This window comes from Carassius auratus, unplaced genomic scaffold (genome assembly GCF_003368295.1).
Source record: "Carassius auratus strain Wakin unplaced genomic scaffold, ASM336829v1 scaf_tig00006317, whole genome shotgun sequence".
In the NCBI taxonomy this organism is placed as follows: Eukaryota; Metazoa; Chordata; class Actinopteri; order Cypriniformes; family Cyprinidae; genus Carassius; species Carassius auratus.
Genome location: NW_020523749.1, coordinates 8,279 through 24,094, shown reverse-complemented (window position 1 = coordinate 24,094; position 15,816 = coordinate 8,279). Strand labels below are relative to the sequence as shown.

The 15,816-nt window shown below is 39.6% G+C and overlaps 1 protein-coding gene across 1 annotated transcript; it reads left to right on the top strand.

The window, feature by feature from the left end:
* The first annotated feature begins 4,457 nt into the window (after nt 1–4,457).
* Nucleotides 4,458–7,792, top strand: LOC113071170 (neurogenic differentiation factor 2-like). Its single transcript, XM_026244548.1, has 2 exons — nt 4,458–4,804; nt 6,305–7,792. Exon 2 carries the CDS (start codon nt 6,315–6,317, stop codon nt 7,398–7,400), a length of 1,086 nt encoding a protein of 361 aa, XP_026100333.1. The 5' UTR covers nt 4,458–4,804; nt 6,305–6,314; the 3' UTR covers nt 7,401–7,792.
* Nucleotides 7,793–15,816: the final 8,024 nt, after the last annotated feature.

Genomic DNA, 15,816 nt, shown 5'->3' with positions numbered 1-15,816 from the left:
TATGATGACTTTCACCTTGATATTTTATATAACCGAGTGGCTGAGGCCAGCCTAAAAAGATGCTCAGGACAGTTGACGGGCCACTGCTGCGCATTGTCACGAAAGCTTATGTTTTTCACATGTTTTTAAGCCTTACCGCTTGTCGATTTAAACATTAAAGCATTGTAACGAATTAAAACTCCATGATCATGGGAAGAAGGAGGCGGGAACCGGCGGACAAACAAATATAAACTTTAATTACAAAATAAACATAAAACACAAATAAAACCCAGGCCTGGTCCACTCTCGTCCGTCACTGTCGTCGCTCCAATTTTATATCCCTCCATCTCCTCCGTGGGACTCGAGACCGGTGGGTCGAGCAGGTGTCGCTCATTTCCAATCACTCCACCGGCCTCGCTCCTGTTCACACGTCTCTCGGCCCTGCCCCATTTGTCACAATCATTCAAACAAGACGCGAAAAAGCTGAACAGAGTAGCTGGTTACTCATGCGCTGTGTTCGGTGCGCACGCAGAGACGCATATCACAGACAGCAACACTGAACCGAGCTTTCTTCTGCGAAGTTTTCCTACACCTGAACGAACAAATACAAATCGCAGTTTGAACAAATAAAAAGATGTGAAAGAGCCCAATTCAGTATTGCTTATTGCTTAATTGCTTATTTTTGCTCTTGTGTCGACAAAAACATACAAAATATCAAAATATCCTCCTTTGAAATTATGTTCGAAAAAACTGTCAGTTATTTCTTAAGTGAAAGTAAACAGTTGAGGAAAAAAATGGGATGTGTATTATATTGGATGCGTTCATCGTCTTTTAAAGTGAACGCGCCTAATTTAGCTACTAGCTGCTGTAATGTTAATCCAAGAAAATGAAAACGAAAATCACTCACTGCTCTTGACTGAATTACTTTGTAGTTTTAACAGTAATACATATAGTAAAACAGTAAGACATAATTCTGGATATATATAGCAAAACTGTAACGTGAGAAATCTTGAAGGTGTCTGAATAAATGTAGGTTGGATTCTATATTTCATTTTTACATTGAAGACTATCCAGTGCTATTTTACATTTAATTATTTGGTTTCTGTACCTTGACACCTAAAAACGTGAAAAAAAAAAAACTTAAACATTGTGTCAATAGCACAAATAAATAACAATAAACTAACATACAAATTAAACAATTTAAAACCTTCACCGGGGCCCCGCTGACCCCAGCTACCGGCCCTGCTCACGCCTGTTTCACAGTCCGTGTGCATTATGTGGTGCAGCACGGACTCGATGTGCTTTCACACAGGACGCGTTTGCAGTCTGCTACTTGGTAGGTAAACAATCGCTGCACTGCTCAGGATTAGTGCCCGGATGTTGTGAACCATTGGAGGTTTCTCCAAGGCAACAGCATTTGGTGGAACGGGCAGCGATATTGCTATAAAAAGAATTGTGATTTTAAATGAAGAAGAGAGCTGTGTGGGAGATGAGCAGGGGCCGCAATTGTCAGCGGAGGCAGCCTCCTCCTGCTTAATAGTGACCTCTGTGGCTTGGGGTGGGAAACTGAAACCTGCTTTGTTGCCAATTTAGCAACTTTACCTAAAAATGTATTTGCAACACGGCCTGTGCCGGCAGTGCAAGGGCTTGTTGCCCGGCTGCATATAATGCTGGGGACTGAAGAGCCGCCGTAAAAAGGTTGAGTCAAAGCGGGAAACCAGTGGGGCTTTGCTATGGTGAGATCAGGTGATCTCACCGTGAGATACGGTGAGGCTCGTTCGTTGGAAGCCTGCCACTGCAACCCAGTGCTTAGGGACAGCTGGGTTTTGTTCGATGTGGGGCAATGGAGCGAGGCGAGTTTGGAGCCTTGCGATCTTTGCTCAATATATTGGCCTGCTGTTATGGATTTAGGAGTGGGGTTGGCTGATTGCTGGGAGACAAATAACTTATCATACAGATCCGCTTGTTTACCTTTGCGAGGACTGAGCATCAGAATTAATCAGGGTTTGTCTCAGACTTAAATACAGTCAACTTACTGATTGGAGGAATTGTAGGCACGACCAAAGATAAGCAGATGCTGAGGAAAATTGGAAGTGATGCCGGTAGAGTGTAGAGGCAAGGTCAGGCCGTGGCATCACAGAGCTCTCCTCCCGAACCTTGTTAATAAAACATAATTTAATCCTCAAGCATTCTGAGCACTATTCCCATTTGTTGGCATTCACATCAATCCACAAGTCGTTCTTTTAGGTTAGGCTATTTAGGTTAGGCTATACTGATGATACTGTGCATGCATGTAAAGTATTTTGTTAAACATCCGAAAGTGTGATAAAATAAATATTTTATTTTGCTTTTTTTATTATTATTATTTGTTTTTTTTTTTAAGATGAATGTTTCTAATCTGTATACTGTAGATAATGTATAGGCCAAAATGGGTTTTCAGGGAAGTTGGACAATATTTAAGACTCTATGTTTAATAAGGGATGATTTATGAAATATCTGTACTGTATTTATAGTTAATGATGACACATTCACAAATTGAGTTTGTAGTAAACAGAACATGGACACGAGTAGAGCAGCTGATGATACTGAACTCCATCTTCAAGACTTAAATCCTCGTATGCGCATTATTGCTGTTACTGTATTTGGGTGCGTTGTTGAAAAACTTAATTGTAAACGTTTCATGATCATGAGGTTTTTAACTGACTAAAGTTGATTACTGACTTTATATATTTGAATGTTTGATAACAAAGAAACAACACATTAAATCAGTCACATTACAACATGCAATAGTCTATATGAGAGGCTGCAGAAAGGAAGGAGGAAACAAATAGACTGTGTTTTTTGAGTAAAGAGTACTATAGAGTACTTCATGCGCAAATGGTATATTTAATACTTAAAGTTAAGTATTTGAATATTTTGCAAACTCACAAAACAAAAAAATGGTGTATGAATAGCCTATCCCATCACATTGTTTTGGATAAGAACAAAACGTCAGGCAATATTAAAATCTATATTTATTTGGCCCATTGAAACCTCTGTGAACACACTTTACTTGGCCAAAAAAAGCCCAAGGGTTAAATTTTCATTTTATTAAAAGGTGTTTATGTATTCTACACTCATGGCGCGCACACACACATTAGGTCAGGATAGATTCCTCTGTTTCCCATTCATGCAAGCCCCTTTTAACAAGCTCCTTACCGATTAAATTCCTGTCCTTTCCTTCTTCTGCCTGTCCCTTTGGCCCACATTACTCACAGCAGAACAAGCTTGTTTTTGATAACGCTGCCGTGTACATTCAGAACTGCCAATGACGAGGCAAATTTTTGCCATCTGCCTACAAATTTTTAAGCTACTTTTACCAGAGCTTTTCAGTACCACCATTTCACTTTCACAAAGGAAGGTGGAAGAGAGGTGAAGTGATATTTACATAGGCAGAGCAAGATCCCTTACTCCGTCTAGTGCTTTGTGATGGGCCGCTGTCCCTATATGATAGACCCATTGGAGAGGGAAAAAATTCTGTCAGCCAACCGGGAAAATGCTCTGTATGCCAGATTACCAGTCCAGCACTACTTACGATGCTTTTGGGAAAAGCAGCCCTGGATGAGCTGGCCAGGTCAATGGCATTGACTGGGTTTCTGATTATCGGGTATTTTACATTAGCCTGACTACGTCAGACTTCCTACTTCCGCTCAATTTCATTTCGCTTCTGTACTCAGTCTGATACAGCGTCAGAGCTTTCTGTTTGCCACCGGTCTGGAAACAGCCGGGCCAATCAACGAACAGAGGGCGGGCTGAGAGCCGTGACGTAGATACGTAGAAAGTCGTTAACAGCCATGTTCACTCCGGTATTTCGCTCGCATCATCATGTGTTTACAACAGGTTTACAGTGGAAGTTCAATCATAGATTTGAGTTCGATGCATGATGTATGTGCTTAGATGTGGCTGTACAGGCGCATAACATATGTCATAACTAAACGTATCTGATTGGCTTACGGGTAACCAATGATTTTAAACTTCAGACAAGCGCCCCCTAGCAAGAGAGAAAACACTTCTCTATTATGCCATTCCAGACTCTGTCTACAAAGCAAAGTGAAGTAGCAGAGTCTGGTATTACCAGGCTAATTTTACATGAGTCTGTCACAAACAAATTCAAATATGTTTAACAATGAGACTTGATTGAACATGTTTTACATATAACACACCAACACACAAACTTGCAACAACATAACATTTTGGAAACTAAATATGGAACATACACGATTATAAGTAAGCTGCTATTTAAAAATCACTTGTATTTACGGTTTAAAATAGATTGCCATATTCAATAAAAAAAAAAAGTCAACGATAAACAACATGCACACACGACGTAAACACATACGTGGTTTGTAATTGTACACAAATTCCGATTCACCAAATTCCCTTACCCCATGTGTATCTGAGAATATCTGTGTGCACTTTGTAGGTGTAGTTTTTATGCAAGCGTGTACACTTTAGTGAGGTACGTGAGCAGCAGCAGCGACAGATGGCGGGCTCCTCTTCCCTTGGGAAGGCAATCTCTACGAATGCGAGCGCGTGTCAATCACCCGCTCTCATGTGATGGCTCCTGCCAGTGACGTGCCCACCATATGGCCTGGCATCAGAGCAGGTATCTACGCTGCCTGATAGGAATGCCACACCGCTTCTCTGCAGACCGGAGAAAGGATAACTCGTACCGGATCACAGACAATTGAGCTTTTCTTATTATTATTATTCTTAGTGTAGTAGGCAGCTAGCATGAAGATGGTGTTGACGTAAACGCCCTCACCCGTAGAGCACCATACACAAGGTGAGTTTTTCGAACGCGACATAATATATAATATATAATCATAACAAATTATAATAATTATCTAAAAGAAGATGTGTCAACTGATGGTGGTTTAATTAATTTGTTATGCGTTTTTTCTATTAAAGAGTTTTATCATTCACCTGTGCTGTTATATATATATATATATATATATATATATATATATTTTTTTTTTTTTTTTTTTTTTTTTTTTTTTCTTTTTTTTTTTCTAAAGCCTACCTATCATGCGTTATAATTAAATCAGCCGTATGTTAGCCTACATATGAGAACGAACATTTAGGTCGACGTTATGTTATATCAAAATGGCTACAGTAATACGCGAATTCTGAGTATTCAGACACATTTCATAAAACATTTATGAGACTGATTAGCGGGTAGTGTTGTGACGTATTATTATTATGTTGAGCGAGAGAGAAAATATTTAAACCATTTAAAAACATTTTCAACTGGTAAATCTGTTTAGTTGCCTCTTTGTATTTTTCAACGATTTTGCTGAGATGATTTATATCAAGCTACTAATAATTATTAAAATAATTATCAAAATAAAAAAATGGGGGGGGGGGGGTAATCAGTGAGTATACTGTGAACGTCCATATTTTAACTGTATGCAGGCATTGCTACCAAAAATGTCACATAACAATAGCTTATATAGCATAATAAATTTTAAAAAGTCTTATTCATTAGAAAGCATTTTCAAGACAAAAGCAGTCAGGAATTTCAAGAATTAACCAGTCAGATTAATTCATTTATTTTCAATTAAATTGTGAGTGACAGTTTATATTGCATAACATTTTTATTATTGATGTTTATACTTCCAGTAAAATTATCTAATTATCTTAGTTTTTGGATTATTATTATTATTATTTACACTACAGTTATCTAACAAGATGAGAATGAAAAGGAGGGGAGTTAGAGCGTGAGTAGTTTTAGAACCCATTCATGGGTTGCATTTCAGGGATCCCACCCTCAAGAGGAAGCCGGGAAATGTCTACTGTGGTCATAAATAAAATCGTATTACAATTAAATATTAGACTGACTTTGCTGTTACAGCTCTTCTTTCGTTTTTTCTTCCCTTTTATGCTATCGGTGTTTAAAATAATTTGCTGGAATTCCGCCAGAATGAAGAATTAAAGGGTGAAGGGGTTAACCGCTGTCTATTTTCCTGAATTCATGTAGGCTTCTATTTTATAGTCGTCTCCCAAGATACTCTCTTTATGAAAATTATGACATCCTGATTTTACTAAACCGATCCCACATCAATGACATTTTTAGTCTTTGTTTTTAAAATAGTTCTTTTCATCAGGTAACAGTAAAAACTACATTTTTAAACAATTCTTATTTATATCTCTAATGGCAAAGAACATTAGCTTTACATTTCGCTGAGGTCATTATTATTTCAAACCACATTTTTGCTGTAGCTGCACAGTTTGGACAGCAGATTTTAATAATTAAAACGTTTTTTTTTTTTTTTTTATGTTTCAGTGTCGCTGCCATGTTGACTAGATTATTCAACGAACCTTCACTGCTTCCGAACATGCAGAAGTTCGGGGGCTGGGTGGATGACAGCGGGAGCGAGGACTACAAAATCAAGGACGAGGGGCAGGAGCGCTGTCGCCTAGGCGACGAGGACTTGGAAGAGGGCGATGTGAAAGACGGGAGCAGCCGGGCTCAGTCGGAAATTGGAGGGGAGGACGACGATGATGAGGATGTTGATGAAGATGATTGTGGAGATGATGGGGACGAAGACATGCCCAAAAAACGTGGGCCAAAAAAACGCAAAATGACACCGGCTAGGTTAGAGCGCACAAAAGTTCGCCGCCAAAAAGCAAACGCCAGAGAGCGCACGCGCATGCACGATCTAAATTCAGCATTGGACAATCTACGCAAGGTTGTACCATGCTATTCAAAAACTCAGAAACTCTCCAAAATTGAAACTCTAAGGTTAGCAAAGAACTACATTTGGGCGCTTTCAGAAATCTTGCGCAATGGGAAGAGACCAGATGTGGTTTCGTATGTACAGACACTGTGCAAAGGCCTCTCCCAACCCACGACCAATCTGGTAGCTGGGTGCCTCCAGCTTAACTCAAGGAATTTTCTAACGGAACAATGTCAAGAGGGACCGCGCTTTCACGTGCCTAACCCGTCATTCTCTATGCATGCATATCCATACCAATGCTCCCGTCTATCAAGCACAGACTGTCAGTCAGGATCCAGTGCACATAACCTCCGAAATAACTCTTTCTGTTCGGCCTACGAGGCTCTGTACACCGAAGACACGTCACCAGAATACAACAGTCCAGATTATGAGAGTCGCCACAGCCCTCCAGTGTGTGTAAATGGTAACTTTGCTTTAAGACAACAAGAGTCACTGTCACCAGACGCGGAAAGAGGTTATCAATATTCGGTGCATTACACCAATCTGCATGGCTCACGTTCCTCTGCTGCTCATGGTCTTGCTTACGGCCCATCAGGAACTCGCAGCGCTCACTCAGAGAGCCTTCCACCGTTTCACGATGTACACGTGCACCACGATCGAGTGCCTGCATATGAGGAACTCAACACCTTTTTCCACAATTAGCTTGGTGATTTTTCCGTGTTAATGAAAAAATTAAATAAATAAAAAGACATGGAAAATAAAAAGACATTTCCACGATCAAAACCTTATAATAATTCCATAATGAACACTAATGGACAAAATATGTATAAAATAATTGAATGAATCCAACCACTAAAATATTATGTTTGAACCATAATGAATATATTATGTAATAACTCAAGACAAAAAAAAGTGAAATGAACAAGATTGTTAAATGAAGTTTCATGATCAAATAAATAAAGACGCATAATGTTCCAGAATCAACTGGGGCTGTAATTGGTCAGGCAGATTTTTTTTACTTTTATATACCAACTAATTCAAGAATAAACAAGTTCATGAGTAGGTCTACACCCAGTAAAGTTTCACAAATAATGAAATCGAAATAATAATAATAATAATAATAAAACATAATAATAAAAATAAATAAATAAAAATCATATGAATGAAACTGTAAACTATTTTTCATATCACAAAGAGGTATTCTAATGTATTTTTGAAGTCGACAGCTGCAATTTCAAAATATCACTATCCGTCTAATTATGTAGTTATATAATTGTATAACTTAAATAAATTACAATAGTGCCTGTAAAATAAAATGCAAAGCGGTTGAAGGACGAATTAAAATAAGACGCATCATTATTTGTAGATATTAAAGATAAAATCCTCCCCACACACACTCAAAAGATATCTACAGAAGTTTGAGATGTGTGAAGATGTGCAGATAGATATTACTATGGGCAAAAAAAAAAAAAAAATATATATATATATATAGCAATTTTTATCGCTATTGCTCAAATATGATATGATTATATGGACATATTAACACACATTCATGGATATATGTTTGCATAATTACAAGACTTCTACGTCTTATTTTTTAGTCTGTGAAACATTATTATTATTATTATTATTATTATTATTATTATTATTATTATTATTATTATTATTAATTCTGTTACTAAGCAAGCTGGAGTACACCATGAACTTTTCACTTTATAAATAAATTAACTAATTCGTGAATGCATTTTACATTATGATACTTTGTACATTAATTATCCCGCGGAAGGAATTAAGATAGCATGAACATGTTCTTTTCATTATAATTTTTTAATGAAAACAGATTTTATGTGCGATTGGAGCGAATGTTTTTATTGTTTGTTCGAAATTACGTTGGAGATTATATAAATTATATAAATATTTATATATGTATTTTTTTTTTACGAATACACCAATCAAAGCAATTTAAGTGCGCAAATAGTTTGAGTGAGATGGTAAATGTTCCATTTGTTAAATCCCTGTGTCATTAGTTTTGTTTCCATAGGACTACTTTCATGTAAGATAATTATCATTGAAATAAGGTTTATTAAGAATATATAAGAATAGTTAGGCCTATGTATATGATATATAGGTGAGTTATTAAGATGCATTTTAAACCTTGGGATTTATTGTGTGTGTGTGTGTGTGTGTGTGTGTGTGTGTGTGTGTGTGTGTGTGTGTGTGTGCGTGCGTGTGTCAAATTCAGTTTTAACAAATGTTAAATTCTTTGTGTTGCATTAGATTTTTAAAAACAGTCTTTTGTTTCCATGTGTCATCTATCTGCAGAGGGAAAGTACAGCTTTTCTAGGTTCCTTGAAAACAATAGCGCAACGTTTCATAAGAACTGTAGGGGTCAAAATTTTAAAGAATGATCAGACTACAAAACCCTTTTTGAAGATTTTTTTTTTCTTTACTTTTTTTTCTTCTTTTTTTTCTTCATGGTTCCGCCCTAAATCAGGTTGTACTGTTCATCACAGAATTATCTTATTTCTGTTGTGATTGCAAAATGTATGTTTTAAGCTCGGAAGGCAAAAGCCAACAAGGAGACAAAAGGCTATCCTTCCTTAAACTCGACCACAGCCGAGGTTATCTTAAGCGGCGTCCAGAGGCCACGGTCTGGCACGGAGGCCTGAGACTCAGGAGACATGCGCTTGCCAATTTGCTAAATGTCTTAACGTCAGTGCGCAGGGCCAGCGGGGCAGCCCACCACAGCGATGCCAGCTGTGCCGTGTGCCAAGCCTGGCCAAAACTGTGTTGTTGGGTGGAGACGGTGTTTCTTTCTTAATTCGGCAGCATCTGTTCATTACTTCATATTTTACAGGCGAGAATGGTTTAACTATATGCTAGCAACTGAAACCGCAAAGCCTAACTATTGAGACTGCACTGCGATACAGTTGGAACAGGCACGCAAAACTGTATATTAATTAATCTCATACATTTTAAACTAACAATAATATAGCATATTTAAATGAGATGTGACGTGAAACAATATTTAAAGTGAAGTATACACATTTAAATGTAAAACGAAATTGCAACATAAAGATAAATTACCAATCAATGTATTATGGGAAATGAACTGAAATATTTGAAATTGTTGTTAGGCCTATTGCACAAAATGTGAAAACAGATTTAACTTAGGCCTACTTTACTTTTGTTTTAAAATAAAAGCTAACATATCTGAATGGTACGGAAGTTCTTAGAACTTCCATAGAAAGGAATGTACAATTCATTCAACAAAATATTATATAACAGCACTAATAATTAGAATAATCATTTTAAATTTAAACATAATAACACTAGTAACAGCATGCCACCTAAATCTGTAATATAGCTAAAATCTGTAATATAGCATTGCAGTTAACATTACTTAAATATTTAATAACATGAATTGTGTTGGATTAATCAAATTTAAGATAACAAATAATTATTAAAGTTATTTTGTCATATTAATTGTCTGTCATATTAATATATTTTTTAATTTCAGGACACATCCATGTAAATGAATTGAAGCCTATTTCTGAGACAGATTCGGTGTACAACTTAAGCAAAAACCTTTAGCTTTTATTTCTCATTTTTAAACTCCACTTTTAAATCAAATGTGGGTGATGTACAGTAACTGTGTACGAATTTTTGCATGCCAGCCACACCCCAGCAGTGCCTGTCATGCAGGCTGGCACAGATTGGCATAGCTTATCAAAATTCCACAGCATCTGTTCACTGTGGCAGGGTGTCACTGCAGAGAAAATGAATGCAGAGCGTAGGATAAAAAGATGCAAGATCTTAAGAAATTTTAGCCTAGCCTACTAGGAATGTACTTTTATGGAAATTAATTTAAATGCTTACATTCAGATGAAAAATGTTATACTTAAACTTTCTGTTAGAATGCAAGTGCTCAGTGTTGTAATGCAAATATTGATTATAGAAAAGTACAATGTTCCCTTTAAAATACAATAGTATGTTTTACCTTGCATATTTCTGGGTTTATAGCACGGTGTTTAGTGTGTGTTTATATCTTGAGTACATATGAGTGATTTGTGGTTGTTGCTTATCTGCACAGATGGCATGTAGTTGGGGGAGGGGTTGGGGGAGTAGTGGGCTATGTGGTTTCTGATGATGCCATGCAATGGTCACATGGGCATCAGTAATTGGGCGCCATATTGCCTGGTTTGCAGGGCTCTGGGGTAGCCAGTCACCCAGCTGGACCTGTCAGATGGCATTGAATCCCGCTCACTGCCCTCTACCCTCGCATCATTTCCTCTCTGTCTCTCCCATCTTCTCTCACTTTTACATTTTTAAACACACTATCACTTTTATCTTCACTGTCTTACATTCATTTGAGCCTTTGTCCTTCTTAGTAATAAATGTGTTAAGACCAAGAACAAACAAAGGTTCTTGTACAGAAACACTTCTCACTTAACTGTATTACAGAATCATACATTTCGATAAGAATATCACATTTCATTTTTCACCAGCCAACAGTTCAGAAGATTAAGATTAACAGTAGGCTAAAACAGGGTAAGATGCCCCCACCACCCTATTTTTTTTCTCTTGATCATAGATGGCACAGAATCTAATCTGAATACTTTATTATTATTATTATTATTATTATTATTATTATTATTATTATTATTATTAATTGTCATTTTATTATTTGATCTGAATATGAACATTGGTGAGATTAGTCTAATTTTGTGTGTCTGGAGAGTAGTGATCCATGACATGACATTGCATTATGTTCAATATCAAAGGTTTTTGTATCTATTTATTAATAAGGCTTTCACAGTGGAGGAAACTTTAAATAGTTCCTAGATACCCACAACAAACAACAAAAAGCTCCCATCACAGCATGCTTCATTCACCAGTTGTTGACTTTGGTAAATTCCACAAATAAAGATGTCGCTATCGGCCACTTCAGAGTTCCAACTGCTGGTGCGAATGCAATAGCCCGAGGGTAGGAACCACCATGTTGGGGTGCATTCCCGAAAGCATCTTTAGCCAACTATGGTCGCAAGTTCCTTCATTAACAACACAGTTCAACAATTTTGTGTTTCCTAAAACCATAATTACAAGAACATTCGGAAACAGCATAGCAAACTTACATGGTAGGAACCAGCTCTCAACCTGTGGTTAGAAGTATAGTTTCTTGTTAGTAAGACATATTTGACTCTATCATACATGTGGCACAATGCAGCGCCAGGCACAACGTAAGTATTTTTGCTAGTTTCAGCCCTACACAGTTATTATTTTCACATCCTGCACCATGTTGTTTAAATAGCAAATGCATTTGCACCCTGAAATCGAGGTGTGTTCAGGCTCATTGCTGGCACATTGTTATTTTGAGGCAACTGAAATAGACTGTGCCATTGACCAACTAAAATCTGAAAAAAGTCCATGGTGCAGTATCTTTTGTTTTATTTTTTATTTTTTGTTATATAAGATAATACACTCTGCACACACAGGGACGCACATCAGCACAAAAAATGGCAGATGTAAAAAAATAAAGTATTACAATATACCTGATTAAAAAAAAACTAAAAACACCACCAGCGGCCCTGTCAATGTATGTCCTGCTGTCCAGTCTGCTAACATCGTCCCTTCTTCAGCTAAACCCAATTCTTCAAGCAATTCTTCAACCATCCCGAGTCATGGCCCAAGATGGCCGTCAATCCAGCGCCACAGCCCAAGATGGCTGTCAATCCAGCGCCACAGCACAAGATGGCTGCCAGCCCAGTGCCACAGAACAAGATGACCACTCACCCAGCGCCCATGCCCAAGTTGGCCACCGGTCCAGCACCACAGCACCAGATGGCCACCTGTTCAGAGTCATGGCCCAAGATGGCTGCTTGCCCAGTGCCGCTGCACAGGATGACAGTCACAGCTGACCCTCCGGAGTCGAGTCAGGTTCCAGTTGACCCTCCAGAGTCGAGTCAGTTTCCAGTGAACTCTCCAGAGTCGAGTCAGGTTCCTGTTGACCCCCCAGAGTCGAGTCAGGTTCCAGTGAACTCTCCAGAGTCGAGTCAGGTTCCTGTTGACCCCCCAGAGTCGAGTCAGGTTCCAGTGAACTCTCCAGAGTCGAGTCAGGTTCCTGTTGACCCCCCAGAGTCGAGTCAGGTTCCTGTTGACCCCCCAGAGTCGAGTCAGGTTTCAGTGAACTCTCCAGAGTCGAGTCAGGTGTTCGAGGACCCTCCAGAGTCAGGGCTAGTCACCGATGACCTTCCAGAGTCAGGGCTACTCACCGATGACCTTCCAGAGTCAGGGCTAGTCACTAGCCGTGTTTCCACTGGCGAGCTTAAGCCGATCGTGCTAGTGCGTGCCAGGTTTTTTCGGCCCGATGAAATCCTTGGGCCAAAGAGGGCCAGCTGGGGCTAGAGTATGGGGTTATGAACAAAGGCAGAGTTTCTCAGCGTCTGGAGAGCACGGATCATTTAATGATCCAGCACGGATCATTTAAAAAAGATAACAGCTTTAACATCAGCATTAAAGACTTTTTAAAATCAGTTGAACTCAAAACTCACTCTTAGTCAGCAGCAAGTGTTTGAAATAGATTGATCCAATGTGGATTATAATCACTAAACAAGGCAGAAATATTTATAAGCGATGTAAAAGACTATGCATGCTAAACATTAACATTACCATGGTAAACATGGTAAATGCAACCACTTGGAGAACATCAGACATCATCTTCACAATTGTGTATTTATTAAGTAACATTTTATCTGTCATCTCGTTTCAAGAGTTTAGCTCCACGTTGTATATCATCAAAATATAATAATGATTTTTGTTCGGGAGATTTTGTAAAAATAGAGAGTCTGTGCTGTGGATAATTTCAGAAAGATAACTAGAACAACAGCATTAACACTTTTTTAAATAAGTCAAGCTCAAAACTCTCAGTCAGCAGCGAGTGTTTGAAATAACTTGATCCAATGTGAATTATAATCACCATACAAGGCAGAAATATTTATAAGCGATGTAAAAGATATGCACGCACGCTAAACATGTTCCCATAGTAAACATGGTAAATATGACCGCTTGAAGAAATCGGACAGCTTCTTATTCTCTATCACAATCGTGTATTTATTTAGTAACTTATATTATCTGTCACAAGCCTTGTCTCGAGAGTTTAGCTCCACGTAGCCTATCATAAAAACATAATAATGTTTTTGTTCGGGAGCCTTTATAAAAATAAAGATATTATCATTCATTCTTAATGTGACGTATAGGCCACTGTGACTACAAATAAACAGAAACAGACTCGACTGAATAAGCAGGCTATTTTCATAAGCGTTAAAAATAAATAAAATAGAAAATGTATTTATGTGTGATTAATTTTGAGTCTTGATAAATTAAATCAATATGATCAATGTATCACTTATAGTTAAAACATTGATGTTTTGAATTTGAATATATAACAAAGCATCCAAACAAATGGCCGCTTTTATCATGTTCGTTTTGTGATCGCGCATGTTCCAGTAACTCATTTCTTAGTTTTCTGATAACTTCTCTTTGTTAGTGAAATAATGAGGTTGCATGACGTTGTTCTGAGAGGCATGTAAAGGGCGTGTTTTACTGATGCGCAGCGGAGCTTCAGGCTCCACTGTGGAAACCCTGCGCTACTCTGGCCTCGGTGCTACTGGCCCGAGGCTATGAGCCCACCCCGGCCCGCTTTAAGCCCTGGCTCGCACTTGCCCGACAGTGGAAATGCGGCTACTGATGACCTTCCTAAACCAGGGCTAGGTACCATGGACTTTCCAGAGACAAGGCTAGTCACCCTTTCAGAGTCAAGTCATGTCACTGGTGATCTTCAAGGACAGAGTCAAGTCATTGATGATCTTCAAGGACTAAGTCAAGTCCCTGGTGATCTTCATGAGCAAATACAAGTCACCAATGATCTTCATGTACAAATACAAGTCACCAATGATCTTCATGTACAAATGCAAGTCACCAAGAATCTTCATGAGCAGCGTCAGGTCAGCACCAATCTTCTGGAGTCCAGTATGTACACCATGGGATTGCCAGAGTTTCGTCCTCCCGTTGGTCCGACCACATGGTTGTGGTGGTCTTCTGCTCCACCCAGGGGGCCTTTGGCCTCGACCACAAGGATGTGGTGGTCTTCTGCTCCGCCCTGGGGGGCTTCCGCCTTGACCACAGGGGTGTGGTGGTCTTCTGCTCCGCCCTGGGGGACTCCGGTCTCGACCACAAAGAGGTGGTGGTCTTCTGTTCCACCATGGGGGGCATCCGTCTCGATCACACGGTTTTGGTGGTCTTCTGCTCCGCCCTGGAGGGCTTCTGCCCTGACCACATGGTTGTGATGGTCTTCTGCTCCGCCCTGGAGGGCTTCCGCCTTGACCACAGGGGTGTGGTGGTCTTCTGTTCTGCCCTGGAGGGCTTCCGCCTTGACCACAGGGGTGTGGTGGTCTTCTGCTCCGCCCTGGGGGACTCCGGTCTCGACCACAAAGAGGTGGTGGTCTTCTGTTCTGCCATGGGGGGCATCCGTCTCGATCACACGGTTTTGGTGGTCTTCTGCTCTGCCCTGGAGGGCTTCTGCCTTGACCACAGGGGTGTGGTGGTCTTCTGTTCAGTCGATCGTTAATGTGCATCTCGTCAGTAAAGCCTGTCATCTAATCAGCGGTTAATTCCATCAGGTGCATGATTTCAGCAGCTGTTACTACACAGAGCCGTTGTTAACTGAGAAGATGCGCCAATAAACGCTGAAAATGAAGTTGATTTGCGCATCTTCTCTATTAACAATTGCTCTGTGTAGTAACAGCTGCTCTATGTGAAATCACGCACCTGATGGAATTAACCGCTGATTAGATAACCGGCTTTACTGACGAGATGTGCATAACGATCGGCCGATCGTGATCGGAGCACCCCTAGTGAGCCTGGCCCTCCGTCCCTCCCCCTGAACCTCCTCCGGTCCTCCTCCCTCCTGGTCTCTCTGTTTTGTGTCTACACTTCTGATATCTGTTCCCCATGATTTTTTTTTTCTGGCCCTCCGTCCCTCCCCCTGAGCCTCCACCTGTCCGCCTCCCTCCTGATCTCTGTGTTGTGTCTTGTCGTAGAGCGTCTGGGAGCCGCTCCG